The sequence below is a fragment of the Tachypleus tridentatus genome, chromosome 12, assembly GCF_004210375.1.
Source record: "Tachypleus tridentatus isolate NWPU-2018 chromosome 12, ASM421037v1, whole genome shotgun sequence".
In the NCBI taxonomy this organism is placed as follows: domain Eukaryota; kingdom Metazoa; phylum Arthropoda; class Merostomata; order Xiphosura; family Limulidae; genus Tachypleus; species Tachypleus tridentatus.
The window spans coordinates 129,063,400-129,080,755 of record NC_134836.1 but is presented as its reverse complement, the minus strand read 5'-3'; the positions used below and the strand labels follow the sequence as shown (position 1 = coordinate 129,080,755).

Sequence of the window (17,356 nt, the reverse complement as noted above, 5' to 3'; positions counted from 1 at the left end):
TTTATAAGTATGATGAAATGTTTAATAAAGTAAGTCTCAGGTAGCTAAACAATGATTTATAAGTATGATGAAATGTTTAATAAAGTAAGTTTCAGGTAGCTAAACAATGATTTATAAGTATGATGAACAGTTTAATAAAGTAAGTTTTAGGTAGCTAAACAATGATTTATAAGTATGATGAAATGTTTAATAAAGTAAGTCTCAGGTAGCTAAACAATGATTTATAAGTATGATGAAATATTTAATAAAGTAAGTTTTAGGTAGCTAAACAATGATTTATAAGTATGATGAAATGTTTAATAAAGTAAGTTTTAGGTAGCTAAACAATGATTTATAAGTATGATGAAATGTTTAATAAAGTAAGTCTCAGGTAGCTAAACAATGATTTATAAGTATGATGAAATATTTAATAAAGTAAGTTTTAGGTAGCAAAACAATGATTTATAAGTATGATGAAATGTTTAATAAAGTAAGTTTCAGGTAGCTAAACAACGATTTATAAGTATGATGAACAGTTTATTAAAGTAAGTTTCAGGTAGCTAAACAATGATTTATAAGTATGATGAAATGTTTAATAAAGTAAGTCTCAGGTAGCTAAACAATGATTCATAAGTATGATGAAATGTTTAATAAAGTAAGTCTCAGGTAGCTAAACAATGATTTATATGTATGATGAAATGTTTAATAAAGTAAGTCTCAGGTAGCTAAACAATGATTTATATGTCTGATGAAATGTTTAATAAAGTAAGTCTCAGGTAGCTAAACAATGATTTATATGTATGATGAAATGTTTAATAAAGTAAGTTTCAGGTAGCTAAACAATGATTTATAAGTATGATGAACAGTTTATTAAAGTAAGTCTCAGGTAGCTAAACAATGATTTATAAGTATGATGAAATGTTTAATAAAGTAAGTCTCAGGTAGCTAAACAATGATTTATAAGTATGATGAACAGTTTATTAAAGTAAGTTTTAGGTAACTAAACAATGATTTATAAGTATGATGAAATGTTTAATAAAGTAAGTCTCAGGTAGCTAAACAATGATTTATAAGTATGATGAAATGTTTAATAAAGTAAGTCTCAGGTAGCTAAACAATGATTTATAAGTATGATGAAATGTTTAATAAAGTAAGTCTCAGGTAGCTAAACAATGATTTATAAGTATGATGAAATGTTTAATAAAGTAAGTCTCAGGTAGCTAAACAATGATTTATAAGTATGATGAAATGTTTAATAAAGTAAGTCTCAGGTAGCTAAACAATGATTTATAAGTATGATGAAATGTTTAATAAAGTAAGTCTCAGGTAGCTAAACAATGATTTATAAGTATGATGAAATGTTTAATAAAGTAAGTCTCAGGTAGCTAAACAATGATTTATAAGTATGATGAAATGTTTAATAAAGTAAGTCTCAGGTAGCTAAACAATAATTTATAAGTATGATGAAATGTTTAATAAAGTAAGTCTCAGGTAGCTAAACAATGATTTATAAGTATGATGAAATGTTTAATAAAGTAAGTCTCAGGTAGCTAAACAATGATTTATAAGTATGATGAACAGTTTATTAAAGTAAGTTTTAGGTAACTAAACAATGATTTATAAGTATGATGAAATGTTTTAGTGAACGTAATGATATTACCTGTTTCTTGAGAAGAGATGTAGTGTGTTCCACCCTCAGTAAATATTGTCATTATTCTTGTAGGTCATTGTTTTTCTATATCTTGTTATCATACATTATCATGAGATCCTTTGTCACTCAAGTTTCACAATTTGCTTGTTTTTTTATGTTTTTTTAAAACTGCTCGACATTAAGCTTCTTACTGAATAATACAGTATAGGTCAATGCATATCTTAAGTTTTATTCATTGTCTGTTAAAGCATATGGAAACCTTTTTTACAGCAATCTGTGATCCCCCATGTATCAATGGTGGTAAATGTGCTGGGAATAATCATTGTATCTGCCCTCCGAACTTCCGAGGATCTAGCTGCAACTATGGTGAGTAATTTCACCCAATACCTACTCTACCAGCATCTGAGGACTTAGCTGTAACTATAGTGAGTAATTTCACCTATTTTTGCCCTTCCAACTTCTGAGGTCCTAGGTTTGTGGTGACTAGTTTCACCTATATCTGCTGTATGAACTTCTGAGACCTAGCTGCATGTTAAGTAGTTTCACCAATACTTGCCCCCCCCCAACATTTGAGGACCTATCTTGCATGATGAGTAATTTTATCTCTACCTGCCCTCTCAACTTCTGAGGACCTAGCTGTATGTTAAGTAGTTTTACCTGTATCTGGTGTACCAATTTCTGAGGGCCAAGTTGCATGGTAAGTAGTTTCACCTATATCTGTCCTCTTAACTTCTGAGGATTTAGCTGCAAGTCTGGTGAGTACTTTTATTTGTATTCATATCTTGAAGTGTTTAACTCATGTAAGGTGGGTATTGAGGGTTACACCTAAAAACTTGGCTGTAGGGCATATTTTTTATTTCAGCACTGTTCAGTGTGATCTTAACTTTTTTTGACATTTTTGAAATGTTTGCTGAGGTGCATCAAAATATAATTCATGCCATATTAAGTGGGTTGAAAGTTACTCCTAAGTTATTATACCATCTGATTATGGCATTTAGGAATTTTTGAATTCTACTGGCAACTATTAGGAGGTTTTGCTAAGTGCTCCAGACAGCAATGTCGTCAGCATATTGTGTGAAGTTCATGTATGTTAGGTTCAGAAAGGAGATGTTGTGAACAAAGAGTATATAAAGGATAGAGTCTGGCTACAATATTAAATGGTTGAGAGATGGTTGGAGTCTGGCTGTAATGTTGAGTAGTTGAGAGATGGTTGGAGTCTGGCTGTAATGTTGAGTAGTTGAGAGATGGTTGGAGTACAGCTGTAATGTTGAGTAGTTGAGAGATGGTTGGAATTTGGCTGTAATGTTAAATGGGTGAGAGATGGTTGGAGTCTGGCTGAAATGTTAAATGGTTGAGAGGTGGTTGGAGTCTGGCTGTAATGTTGAATAGGTGAGAAATGGTCAGAGTCTGGCTGTAATGTTAAATAGTTGAGAGATGGTTGGACTTTAGCTGTAATGTGAAATGTTTAAGAGATGGTTGTAGTCTAGCTGTAATGTTAAATGGTTGAGAGATGGTTGGACTTTGGCTGTAATGTTAAATGGTGTTATTGACTTTGACAGAGTCCGTTTGATCACAAAGGAAGTTAGATGTCCATCTGAAGATTGTGTCAGTGACTTATTATTTTATTTAACTGGAATCTGAGTGCATTGTGCCTCACAGAGTCAAATGCTTTCTTTACATCTAGGAATGTAGCAATAGTGGCTAGGTTGTTATTAAATGCTTTGTGTATGGATTTGGTTAACCTGGTTAGGTGGTGAACAGTTTGTTTACCTTTATATGAGGAGTTTTGGATCTTTTGAATCAGGTTGTTGTTCTCACAGTATAGGAGAAGTCTGATATAATTATAGTACATTCTAGTAGTTTACTTAGGAGACCGATTGATCTCGAGAGTTATATGTTTGATTTTAAGAATGATTGAAACCATTACTTTTCTTCCAGGAATCTGGTTAGTAGATGAATGCATAATGTTGAGAAGAAGGGTTAATAGGGTGATTGATGTGTTTTAAAGTATTGTATTACAGATACAGTTATGCCAAGGAACTGAGTTTTTTAGTGTTCTAATACATATTTGAAGTTTGCCAGTAGAGATTTTTATTTTGAAATAGTCATGGCTGTCGAGTGATGACTGTTCATAGAGGTTGAAAATATCAAGAAAATAGTTCAGGTCAACTTCTTGTTTGAATTGTTGATTAAAATGAATCAGTTTTTAAAAAAGAATGTTGATAAAAATAATCAACCAGTAAGCTTTTTCATTGTTGATCAAGTCAGTTTTTGTATAATTGGAAACTGATGCAAGGTTTAAAGAATTTTCTGGTTTTTGGCTTAAGCAGTAAAAGAAATATGAAAGACTCAGCAGGGTGTACAGAGAAATTACAGGAGTACATTAGAATAGATCCAAGGATTGTAACAAGGCCTAAGATGTCAGTGGTTGTGTTATAGTGTGGTGGGTGGCTAGTGTTAATATTATGTCTATTGTAACTATGGAAGTGTGTGTGTGGGGGAATTGAAATCACTAACTATAATGGGTTTGTGTTGCATAAGTAGATAGGTGTAGAGGAATTTTGAGTCTAGTGGCTTGCATGGTGAACAATATATGGCTAAAAGTGAAAGGTAGTGTCTGTTGTTAAGCCAGATATTGCATAAAATACTTCAATTTTTTTGAGGAAGTGTCTGTTTCTATGCTTATACTGTGGATTATTTTTTAATTATATTGCTAAACTTCTTATTTCAACTGTTTTAGGGTGTGAAAAGGATTTATAAGTTGGTAGATTTACATTGGTGTCCTCTTTGACTGTTGTTTCTTAAATTACGATAATATTGATGTTGATGTTGCTGTTTAGATCAGATATTTCTAGTTGCATGATATTTTGACTGCTTTGATATCTTAAGTGTAAGAATCTTTTAAATAAATTTCTGAAGGTTCAATTTTTTGATCATGTGCTTCAATGTGAAGAGTAATGTGGTGTGGCTTGAGATTAAGTAGTGGAAAGTAATATTTAGCTGTTTAACAAACGTGATTAATGACTTGAGATTAAGTAGTGGAAAGTAATATTTAGCTGTTTAACAAACGTGATTAATGACTTGAGATTAAGTAGTGAAAAGTAATATTTAGCTTTTAACAAACATGATTAATGACTTGAGATTAAGTAGTGGAAAGAAATATTTAGCTTTTAACAAACATGATTAATGACTTGAGATTAAGTAGTGGAAAGTAATATTTAGCTTTTAACAAACGTGATTAACGACTTGAGATTAAGTAGTGGAAAGTAATATTTAGCTGTTTAACAAAAGTGATTAATGACTTGAGATTAAGTAGTGGAAAGTAATATTTAGCTGTTTAACAAACGTGATTACTGACAGTGGTGTGATTTTCTTTGGTGATATCAGGAAAAATAGGTGGAAAAATAGATAATTAGGTGAGGAAGGCTAGTAAATTGGCAGTGAAGTCACTGAGATTAATGTATAAATAATTGGAGTGTTCTTGTTTTGGGTTTGTTGTAATGGTGGGTTTTGTAGTTGGTTGTTAAGCATGACAGTGAAAATGAAAAGTGAAGAACATAAAAAATGTTCTCAACCCAAACAAGCCATTTTTACATATGTATGTTCTTTTGTTTGTGATTGAGAAAGGATTGGCCTGTGTCTGTAAGGTGTTGGTAATAGGGGTACTCTGTTTTGGTGAGTGGGAGGTTCGTATGTGGGAGTTGGATGTTAGTGTAAGTGCTTTGATCTGAGTGGTTGTGGTTTGTGCAAGATTAGGGCTTAATAGGTTTCTAATGGCTTAGTATTTGGGACATGCTCTATAGCTTGCAAAGTGGTGGTCTTGGCAGTTAGCATATTTAACGTGTCTGCTGCCATTGGAACACTGTTATCCTTATGTGGGAAGAGAAGTACCTAATTCATCTAAGGTTGATAATACAGTTAGACTTAGAGTGTCCAAATCTGAAATATTTGAAACACTGTAAGACCAACTTATGTAGGAGTTTGACAAGTTCTGTATTTAGTGTAAAATAATGTTCATTCATTGTTGAGTAGAGAGTTATGGTGTTTTTTCTCTTCAATGTATCTGCTCATCCTTTTATGCAATAGTTTTAATGCTTAAAATTGGCTGTCTTTATTCCAAATTTTACTCTTAGGTGAAGCTGTAATAAGAATTCCAGACTAGTAGCGTATGTGTCTTTTAGTGTAGGCACATGCAGAAATATTGGTCAAACTTGAGCAGTTTTTGTTGAATAACTTTGTACATGTGGCTTATATTTAGACCAAATGGGACACCTAATTATAGATTATAAAGAGCTATCAGTGTACCAAATTTGAAAGTAATTCATAAAGGTTAAATATGTTTTCTATGGAATAAAATTTTCACACTTCTGGAGGAAAGAAAGAAAGGAAAGAAATTCAATAAAAATTTGAGATTTTATATTTCATGTATTTCTTAATAGATTACTTTCAAATTTGGTAGGTGAAGCAAGGTTCCTGAAGAACACAGCCACTGTAAATATGTGATAGTTTGGAATTTCTTAATAGATTACTTTCAAATTTGATAGGTGAAGCAAGGTTCCTGTAGAACACAGCCACTGTAAATATGTGATAGTTTGGAATTTCTTAATAGATTACTTTCAAATTTGGTAGGTGAAGCAAGGTTCCTGTAGAACACAGCCACTGTAAATATGTGATAGTTTGGAATTTCTTAATAGATTACTTTCAAATTTGGTAGGTGAAGCAAGGTTCCTGAAGAACACAACCACTGTAAATATGTGATAGTGACTATGGTCCAATCAAGCTACAGAAAGTGAAAAATTGCTAAACTATCACTCCTGTTAGCAACTTAAAGTGTGTCCTGCAGATTGTTTTGTCCACACAACACACTTCTGATATTAAGAATGATAACAATAACGTGGTTTTATTATATTATTTTGTATGTTCATAATAACTTGGTTTTATTGTAATTGTTTTCTGTGTTAATAATAATTCTAATTTATTATATTTATTTTCTGTGTTAATAGTAGTTCTGATTTACTATATTAGACACATCACTCTGCAATCCATCTGATTCTCTGAAGTTTATTGGATCGTGGCAGTGTAATCACACTCAGCAAGAAACCAAATGTTCTTTAAACTGTGCACAAGGCACAGAGTTTGAGTCTCAGCCTGCTGACATCTATACTTGTAGTGTAGAGGGAACATGGAACCCAGCTACAGCCCCTAAGTGCATTCCTGGTAAGAGTTTATATATATGTTTCAGCCATTAACTGTCATATATGTTAATACTATTATGTTATGTTCCATACCTATGTGTGGCTTACTTTTTCATTACTTAATCGGTGTAACAAATTCATTTGCTGTGGTAAACTATAAATTTATGGTAAATATTTTTGTAAGTTTAACAAGTGTAGTAGTTTTCTTTTAAATCTAACAAGAAATAATCAAATGAATGATTATATTCACTTTTTTCTTTTTATTGTCAAAGTCCTTGAATGGAGAAAACTTATAAAGCTAATCCTATCTTTCTAGTGAATGTGATTCATCCAACAGGCAGTCCATATTTTCCTGCTGATAAAATAAAAACAAGTAAGTTATTAAGTTTGACATAGCAGTGGAAGAATTAGGGATAATACACATAGTTCTAATACATATGTGTGTGTGTAATACTTTATCTATTGGATTGTGTATTTTGTGGAACATTGGGAGAGTTACAAAGAAGTTTATTGGTTCATCCTTTAGTAGATAAAGCATTTATGTAATACTTTATTGAATAAAGTATTTATTGTAATTTGACAAAAAACAGCCAAATTTATGTGTTGCAGTTTCACAAAGTTTTCACTGTAATAAAGCTCCTTTCTTTCAGTTTATATTTTATAATCACTTCTTTTGTGTTATGGTTTTGTTTTATTTGCATTGTTTTTGAATGTAGTAATTAATAAAACTGTGGTTTTTAATAACTGTTTATGTATTGGAAATTAAACTTAGGAGATTCAATGAGTGTTTTAAAGAATCATAATGCTATGTGTAATGAGGGCTTGGGATGGACTTCTGGTAGAACTCTGTATTATAGAGCTGGTAAAGTTGAGTCAAGTACCACAAAATTTTCCCCACCTTTTAAGCTACAGGTGCACTATAAAAGTAACAGTCAACCTTTTAGTATGAATGGTGTATTGTATGACTCCGCTAACTAATCAGAAACACTTCTGATTACTAGCACAGAATTAGAGAGAGCAGTACTTACTATTTTTAGCTTTGCTATCAATACAAGGTGCTAGTTTGTAGCATAGAAGATTATTAGAAATAACTTTTAGAAAGTAAATTACATGTGTAGCAATGTTATTTACAGTAGAGCACAAAACTGAACTTTATGTACAGTTATTAACTATAGGCTTTAATACTGCTACATTTTACATGTGTAGCAATGTTATTTACAGTAGAGCACAAAACTGAACTTTATATACAGTTATTAACTATAGGCTTTAATACTGCTACATTTTACATGTGTAGCAATGTTATTTACAGTAAAGCACAAAACTGAACTTTATGTACAGTTATTAACTATAGGCTTTAATACTGCTACATTTTGTCTTCATTTTGTCAGTTGGAGTAGAGGAGCAAAAGCACAGTGGTGTGTGTGCAACATGGGGTCAGTTTCATTACCGAACCTTTGATGGGAGTATGTACAGTTTCCAAGGTCCATGTGCCTATGTTTTAGCTAAAGACTCCCGTGATAACACATTCAGCATACATGTGAAGAATGATCCTAGTTGTGTAAGTAGCAAGACGTGCCATCGACTTATAGTGATATATTTGGGTGGAGACAAGTATAAGCTGATGCACTCTAACAAAAAAGCCACTGTCTACCATGGGACAGAAGAAATTCCTGTACCTAGCACATCTGGTAGTCTGCTGCTAGAGAAAATTGCAGGATACCTAGTAATTAAAAGCTCTTTAGGATTCAGGTAAGTTTCTTTTAATGGTTAAAATTACAGACATACTCTGAATTTAGATTACGAAGATCATGTGAGATTATTTCAGATAAGTAGGAGTGATTAGTTCCAAGTTACTTTTGAATGAAGAACAATAGAGTTACACAGCAGAATGTTTACTAGTCAATATGAAATGTCATCTTTTGTACAGCAGAATGTTGTTTGGTTTTGATGAATAGATTCAAGTTATGTAATTGTAATAAAGTTACCATTGTAGTGGAATAGTTGTTTTGATGAAAGTGTTTCTATTTTGTTTACTAGTCAATATGAAATGTCATCTTTTGTACAGCAGAATGTTGTTAGTTTGGTTCTGATGAATAGATTCAAGTTATGTAATTGTAATAAAGTTACCATTGTGGTGGAATAGTTGTTTTGATGAAAGTGTTTCTATTTTGTTTACTAGTCAATATGAAATGTCATCTTTTTTACAGCAGAATGTTGTTAGTTTGGTTCTGATGAATAGATTCAAGTTATGTAATTGTAATAAAGTTACCATTGTGGTGGAATAGTTGTTTTGATGAAAGTGTTTCTATTTTGTTTACTAGTCAATATGAAATGTCATCTTTTTTACAGCAGAATGTTGTTAGTTTGGTTCTGATGAATAGATTCAAGTTATGTAATTGTAATAAAGTTACCATTGTGGTGGAATAGTTGTTTTGATGAAAGTGTTTCTATTTTGTTTACTAGTCAATATGAAATGTCATCTTTTTTACAGCAGAATGTTGTTAGTTTGGTTCTGATGAATAGATTCAAGTTATGTAATTGTAATAAAGTTACCATTGTGGTGGAATAGTTGTTTTGATGAAAGTGTTTCTATTTTGTTTACTAGTCAATATGAAATGTCATCTTTTGTACAGATATTGATGTGTTAATTGAAGTAATTTTTGTGTTCTGATACAGCACTACAGAAATGTTTGTTGACTAATTTACCATTTTCACTTTATGAATTAATATTAAAGTGTTAGTTGTAGTGGTTATTGTAGATTACATTACAATGTCTGTGTTTTCACAACAATAATATTTTTTACTACCATAGTCATTGTTGGAGATTGTGTTATGATATCAGACTTTTCACTAAAAACATTTTGTTGACTAATATAGTAATATAACTTTTCATGCTCATATTGACATGTTTTAAATGATACTTGTATGATATCTGTTTCACTGATGCATGTATTATACTGTAACGGTACCAGTCTGTAGTTTGTACTTGATAATAAAATTATTTTTATATGACTGTAATTTGTGTTCATACTTGTCCTGATATCTTAGTGAAGTCTTGCAAATATACATGCATATTTTTACATGTATTGTTGTATGCTGATTGTTTTAGTATATTTACATGCATATTTTTACATATATTGTTGTATGCTGATTGTTTTAGCATATTTACATGTATATTTTTACATATATTGTTGTATGCTGATTGTTTTAGCATATTTACATGCATATTTTTACATATATTGTTGCATGCTGATTGTTTTAGCATATTTACATGCGTATTTTTACATATTGTTGTATGCTGATTGTTATAGCATATTTACATGCGTATTTTTACATATATTGTTGTATGCTGATTGTTTTATCTTATTTACATGCGTATTTTTACATATATTGTTGTATGCTGATTGTTTTGGCATATTTACATGCGTATTTTTACATGTATTGTTGTATGCTGATTGTTTTGGCATATTTACATGCGTATTTTTACATATATTGTTGTATGCTGATTGTTTTAGCATATTTACATGCGTATTTTTACATATATTGTATGCTGATTGTTTTAACATATTTACATGTATATTTTTACATATATTGTTGTATGCTGATTGTTTTAGCATATTTACTTGACTTTATTCATACTGATTTTCCTTGTTGCTACTGGACTCAGTCATCAAAAAATTGAAATGTGAATAATTCAGTAATCCATGTGTTTTAATGTTGAACAAATGCTACAAGTGAAAAAAAGAAACAACTGTTATATAGGAGTTTAAAAATTGCTTATGTTTTTGTTTCAGCTTAAAATGGGATGGTAAAGATACAGTTCTGCTTTCACTTGCATCTTCCCTAAAAAATAACACTTCAGGGCTTTGTGGTCGCTTTGATGGAAGTAAAGAGAATGACTTTGAGTTAGTCAATGGAGAGGCTGGAGGATCAGTGTCAGCCTTTGCAAACAGCTGGAAAATGAATGACCTTGGTGGTAAGCTTCAAACAGGTTTCTTTTTTACATCTTATATGAAAATATATGTGTGTTTGTGTTTACAATATGATTATATTCATAGATAACTGCATTTATAATGAACTGTGACAAAGTGATGCATTTAATATGTGTAATTTTTGTATCTTTGAGCAGTTATATTCTAAAAGTAATGATTTATGTGATTTCTACTAGTCAAACTCAGATAAAGAGTTTGTTATTAATTAGACAGAAACATTTATCAAGTGTTTACTGTGTTGATTTTGATGACAGTATAAAGTACTGTCCACTTACAGTTAAACAGTTTAGTTTGGTGTCAAATCATTAGAGATTTACCGTTCTTAACATTATAAGCTACTTCACTGGTTGTCACCTAGCCTTGTGATTCGAACACTGCAAACAAAATGAACACAACATAACCATAAAAAACGCCCAAATACGAAATAAATAAACAAACATACAAACTCAAAATTAAAGAAGTCTCACTTATACAACAATTCAAGCCCAAAATAAACCACTACAAAGGAACACTTTTATACCTATATTAATAAATATAATCAAACATCTAAGCACACCCTCTACATTCCTACACTCAATTACACAACCCACTTCAAACATGTGGTCAGCTATCGGTCAGTTTCCTCTTTCTTTCTTTGTAAACCTGACGATGACCGAAGAAGGTCAAAACATTGTTCGCTCCTCTACATAGAATTTTCTTAACCTATATATGTGTTTTTACACATATATATGTTATTTACTCATTAGTTTATATATGTATATCGAGTTTGTCAATCTACCATGTACACATGAGATCACCATACCTATGTTGGCATCATTTGTTGTGTCACTCTACATGTAAATGTACCCTTCTATGTTGTTATCTGTTTACCAGACTACCCATGTGTGTGTGTGTGTGTGTGTGTGTGTATGTTGTATTGTTTTGTGTTGGTATTTATAGGTTTTCCCAATAATATATCATATGTGTACTTATATTGATTTTAATTTATCATATACACATTTATAGAACATTACTGAATTATTCCAATACCCATGGGACTTTAATATATTATCTGTATATTCATGAAACTTTAATATATCATTCACAAACTCTTTACGATGTGTGTAATATTAAAAGTGTAAATTCTACATACTAAAACAAAAGAATGAAAATGACATATCTTCAGCAGTTTCAGAGTATTGGCTTTTTTTTCTGTTCTAAGAAAACTGCCCAGACTCAGTAAGCCAAGAACATACCTGTACGTATAGGACACCAGAAGAAAAGAAGGTTTCTGAGGAAGCTTTGAAAACATGTCAGATCCTGTGGGATACAAAGTATTCAGTCTGTCATCATGTAAGTATTCATGTGGTTGGAGGAATAAAATATGTCAGGTCTTGTGGGATACAAAGTATTCAGTCTGTCATCATGTAAGTATTAATGTGGTTGGAGGAATAAAATATGTCAGATTCTGTGGGATACAAAGTATTCAGTCTGTCATCATGTAAGTATTCATGTGGTTGGAGGAATAAAATATGTCAGGTCTTGTGGGATACAAAGTATTCAGTCTGTCATCATGTAAGTATTCATGTGGTTGGAGGAATAAAATATGTCGGGTCTTGTGGGATACAAAGTATTCAGCCTGCCATTATGTAAGTATTCATGTGGTTGGAGGAATAAAATATGTCAGATCCTGTGGGATACAAAGTATTCAGTCTGTCATCATGTAAGTATTCATGTGGTTGGAGGAATGAAATATGTCAGGTCTTGTGGGATACAAAGTATTCAGTCTGTCATCATGTAAGAATTCATGTGGTTGGAGGAATAAAATATGTCAGATCCTGTGGGATACAAAGTATCCAGTCTGTCATCATGTAAGTATTCATGTGGTTGGAGGAATAAAATATGTCAGATCCTGTGGGATACAAAGTATTCAGTCTGTCATCATGTAAGTATTCATGTGGTTGGAGGAATAAAATATGTCAGGTCTTGTGGGATACAAAGTATTCAGTCTGTCATCATGTAAGTATTAATGTGGTTGGAGGAATAAAATATGTCAGATTCTGTGGGATACAAAGTATTCAGTCTGTCATCATGTAAGTATTCATGTGGTTGGAGGAATAAAATATGTCAGATCCTATGGGATACAAAGTATTCAGTCTGTCATCATGTAAGTATTCATGTGGTTGGAGGAATAAAATATGTCAGGTCTTGTGGGATACAAAGTATTCAGTCTGCCATCATGTAAGTATTAATGTGGTTGGAGGAATAAAATATGTCAGATCCTGTGGGATACAAAGTATTCAGTCTGTCATCATGTAAGTATTCATGTGGTTGGAGGAATAAAATATGTCAGATCCTGTGGGATACAAAGTATTCAGTCTGCCATCATGTAAGTATTCATGTGGTTGGAGGAATAAAATATGTCAGATCCTGTGGGATACAAAGTATTCAGTCTGTCATCATGTAAGTATTCATGTGGTTGGAGGAATAAAATATGTCAGATCCTGTGGGATACAAAGTATTCAGTCTGTCATCATGTAAGTATTCATGTGGTTGGAGGAATAAAATATGTCAGGTCTTGTGGGATACAAAGTATTCAGTCTGTCATCATGTAAGAATTCATGTGGTTGGAGGAATAAAATATGTCAGATCCTGTGGGATACAAAGTATTCAGTCTGTCATCATGTAAGTATTCATGTGGTTGGAGGAATAAAATATGTCAGGTCTTGTGGGATACAAAGTATTCAGTCTGCCATTATGTAAGTATTCATGTGGTTGGAGGAATAAAATATGTCAGATCCTGTGGGATACAAAGTATTCAGTTTGTCATCATGTAAGTATTCATGTGGTTGGAGGAATAAAATATGTCAGGTCTTGTGGTAGTCACATTAAGTAACTGTATGTATTGTGATAGTATTGGTGTCACATATTTAACTGGTAGTTATTTTAAGTAACTGTATGTATTGTGATAGTATTGGTGTCACATATTTAACTGGTAGTTATTTTAAGTAACTATATGTATTGTGATAGTATTGTTGTCACATATTTAACTGGTAGTTATTTTAAGTAACTGTATGTATTGTGATAGTACTGGTGTCACATATTTAACTGGTAATCATATTATGTAACAGCATGTATTGTGATGGTATTGTTGTCACATATTTAACTGGTAATTATTTTAAGTAACTGTATGTATTGTGTGGTGTCACATATTTAACTGGTAGTTATTTTAAGTAACTGTATGTATTGTGATAGTATTGTTGTCACATATTTAATTGGTAATTATATTATGTAAAAGCATGTGTTGTGATAGTACTGGTGTCACATATTTAACTGGTAATCATATTATGTAACAGCATGTGTTGTGATAGTACTGGTGTCACATATTTAACTGGTAATCATATTATGTAACAGCATGTGTTGTGATAGTACTGGTGTCACATATTTAACTGGTAATCATATTATGTAACAGCATGTATTGTGATAGTATTGGTGTCACATATTTAACTGGTAATTATATTATGTAACAGCATGTTTTGTGATAGTATTGTTGTCACATATTTAACTGGTAATCATATTATGTAACAGCATGTGTTGTGATAGTACTGGTGTCACATATTTAACTGGTAATCATATTATGTAACAGCATGTGTTGTGATAGTACTGGTGTCACATATTTAACTGGTAATCATATTATGTAACAGCATGTGTTGTGATAGTACTGGTGTCACATATTTAACTGGTAATCATATTATGTAACAGCATGTGTTTTGGTAGTACTGGTAGTCATATTAAGTATCAGTAAATGTTGTGATGATACTGGTGTCACACACTTAACTCGTAGTTGTAGTAAGTAACAGTATGGAATTTTCGAAGTCTATGATATAATTTAAATTGCTAGATTAATTTAAGCTTTTCCAATCACTGGGGATGGGTACTTTTGCTTGTATCTTATTATTTTCCTAACATTTCATTTTACAGATCATAACTTATTACCACATATTGCAGCATATTAAATTGTGAGGTTATCGTTACTTTTACCGACCTAATATTGTATTATGTTGATTGTTAACTCTCTACCATGTGTTAGAGAGTCCTACAAGTGCAAGCTATTATTACTAATCAAGTATAATTGTTTATAGATTGTTAACTCAATACCATATATTAGTGTCCTACAAGTGAAAGCTTTTATTACTAATCAAGTATAATTATTTATAGATTGTTAACTGTGTATCATATATTGGAGTGTCCTACAAGTGCAAGCTATTATTACTAATCAAGTATAATTGTTTATAGATTGTTAACTCAATACCATATATTAGTGTCCTACAAGTACAAGTTTTTATTACTAATCAAGTATAATTATTTATAGATTGCTAACTGTGTATCATATATTGGAGTGTCCTACAAATACAAGTTTTTATTACTAATCAAGTATAATTGTTTATAGATTGTTAATTGTGTATCATATATTGGAGTGTCCTACAAGTACAAGTTTTTATTACTAATCAAGTATAATTATTTATAGATTGTTAACTGTGTATCATATATTGAAGTGTCCTACAAATACAAGTTTTTATTACTAATCAAGTATAATTGTTTATAGATTGTTAACTGTGTATCATATATGGGACTGTCCTACAAGTACAAGTTTTTATTACTAATCAAGTATAATTGTTTATAGATTGTTAACTGTGTATCATATATTGGAGTGTCCTACAAGTACAAGTTTTTATTACTAATCAAGTATAATTATTTATAGATTGTTAACTGTGTATCATATATTGGAGTGTCCTACAAGTACAAGTTTTTATTACTAATCAAGTATAATTATTTATAGATTGTTAACTGTGTATCATATATTGGAGTGTCCTACAAGTACAAGTTTTTATTACTAATCAAGTATAATTATTTATAGATTGTTAACTGTGTATCATATATTGGAGTGTCCTGCAAGTACAAGTTTTTATTACTAATCAAATATAATTGTTTATAGATTGTTAACTGTGTATCATATATTAGTGTCCTACAAGTACAAACTATTATTACTAATGAAGTATAATTGTTTATAGATTGTTAACTGTGTATCATATATTGGAGTGTCCTGCAAGTACAAACTATTATTACTAATGAAGTATAATTGTTTATAGATTGTTAACTGTGTATCATATATTAGTGTCCTACAAGTACAAACTATTATTACTAATGAAGTATAATTGTTTATAGATTGTTAACTGTGTATCATATATTGGAGTGTCCTGCAAGTACAAGTTTTTATTACTAATCAAGTATAATTATTTATAGATTGTTAACTGTGTATCATATATTAGTGTCCTACAAGTACAAGTTTTTATTACTAATCAAGTATAATTATTTATAGATTGTTTATTCAATACCATTTATTAGAGTGTCCTACAAGTGAAAGTTTGATTAGTAAACATGTGTTATGATTTATAGATCGTTAATCCTATACCATATATCGAAGCTTGTCGTATGGATTACTGTGCATGTTCAGTATCCAGAGAAGAGTGCGTGTGCAACAGTTTGGCCGAATACTTTAGAGAATGTGTGCGACTGGGAGGGAAAATACCTGGAGGGTGGAGATCAGCAAAACTTTGTCGTAAGTATTTTTCTTTGGTTTAACTGTTTTTATCATCTATACTTTTAAACAACTACAAATAAAATGTTCTGTTCATATTTAAACAAAAGAAGTAAAATTAATATTCATGTAGCAGAGATAAGTACCTTTTATTAGCTAGTGTACTTAATACCTGTATTAGTGTACTGCTTAAGTTTGGTGATTAATAGAAACTGCTTAATAGCAAAAAACTAAGTATACTTCTTGGTTACACTTATGGATGTGATCATTTTTACTACTTCAATGTACATGTTGTTTTAATATAAATCCTTAAAAATATACTTGATGGACATGTATTTGTAAAGCATATTTAAGTAAGGTCTATTAATGCTTGTAAAAAAATTATTATATTTTGTAGATTGTGTTTAATGTTATCTTAAGTGTTTAGGTTTTGTTAATTAGCCTTGAAGTGCCCTTCAGACATGGTTTACCTTGATTGTGGAAGCTCTTGTCCAAAAATGTGCACTAGTGTTAAGTATGATTGTGAAGACGAACATTGTGTAGATGGTTGCCACTGTCCTGAGGGAACTGTTCTTCTGCATAACAGGTGTGTTAAACAGGACAACTGTCCTTGTCTCCATGGTGGAAAGTATTATGAGCCAGGGGAGAAAATCGAACAAGAATGTAACTCATGGTGAGTAATTTGTTATTATTGGTTGGTAGTGTTCTTCTACTAGCTACACTGTTATATCAAATAAATTTAAATGCATCAGCATACTTAGTATTTCCTTGTTTAACTTCAGTCTTTTGTTTTAGCTAGAGAATCACTTGTTGAATTATTACCAATAGAATTTTTAAGTTCCTGTTTTCATTTCTTATCTACAATCAGCTTTCTTTATCTTACAATCCAGAAAATATAATGTGGCATTGAATTGACGTTCCCTAATAAACTGTTATCTTGACCAAAGTCAAAAGTATTACA

At 31.1% G+C, this 17,356-nt stretch overlaps 1 protein-coding gene across 1 annotated transcript in view; it reads left to right on the top strand.

Annotated features, from left to right (window-relative positions):
* The window catches only part of LOC143234671 (otogelin-like protein), a 40,796-nt gene extending 23,724 nt beyond the window's left edge, over positions 1-17,072 (top strand). The window contains exons 6-13 of the mRNA XM_076472209.1: positions 1,901-1,996; positions 6,656-6,847; positions 7,142-7,198; positions 8,214-8,574; positions 10,620-10,801; positions 12,019-12,149; positions 16,254-16,416; positions 16,837-17,072. Of these exons, the coding sequence (XP_076328324.1) occupies positions 1,901-1,996; positions 6,656-6,847; positions 7,142-7,198; positions 8,214-8,574; positions 10,620-10,801; positions 12,019-12,149; positions 16,254-16,416; positions 16,837-17,072 (1,418 nt within the window). The remainder of the gene's footprint in view (positions 1-1,900; positions 1,997-6,655; positions 6,848-7,141; positions 7,199-8,213; positions 8,575-10,619; positions 10,802-12,018; positions 12,150-16,253; positions 16,417-16,836) is intronic.
* Positions 17,073-17,356: the final 284 nt, after the last annotated feature.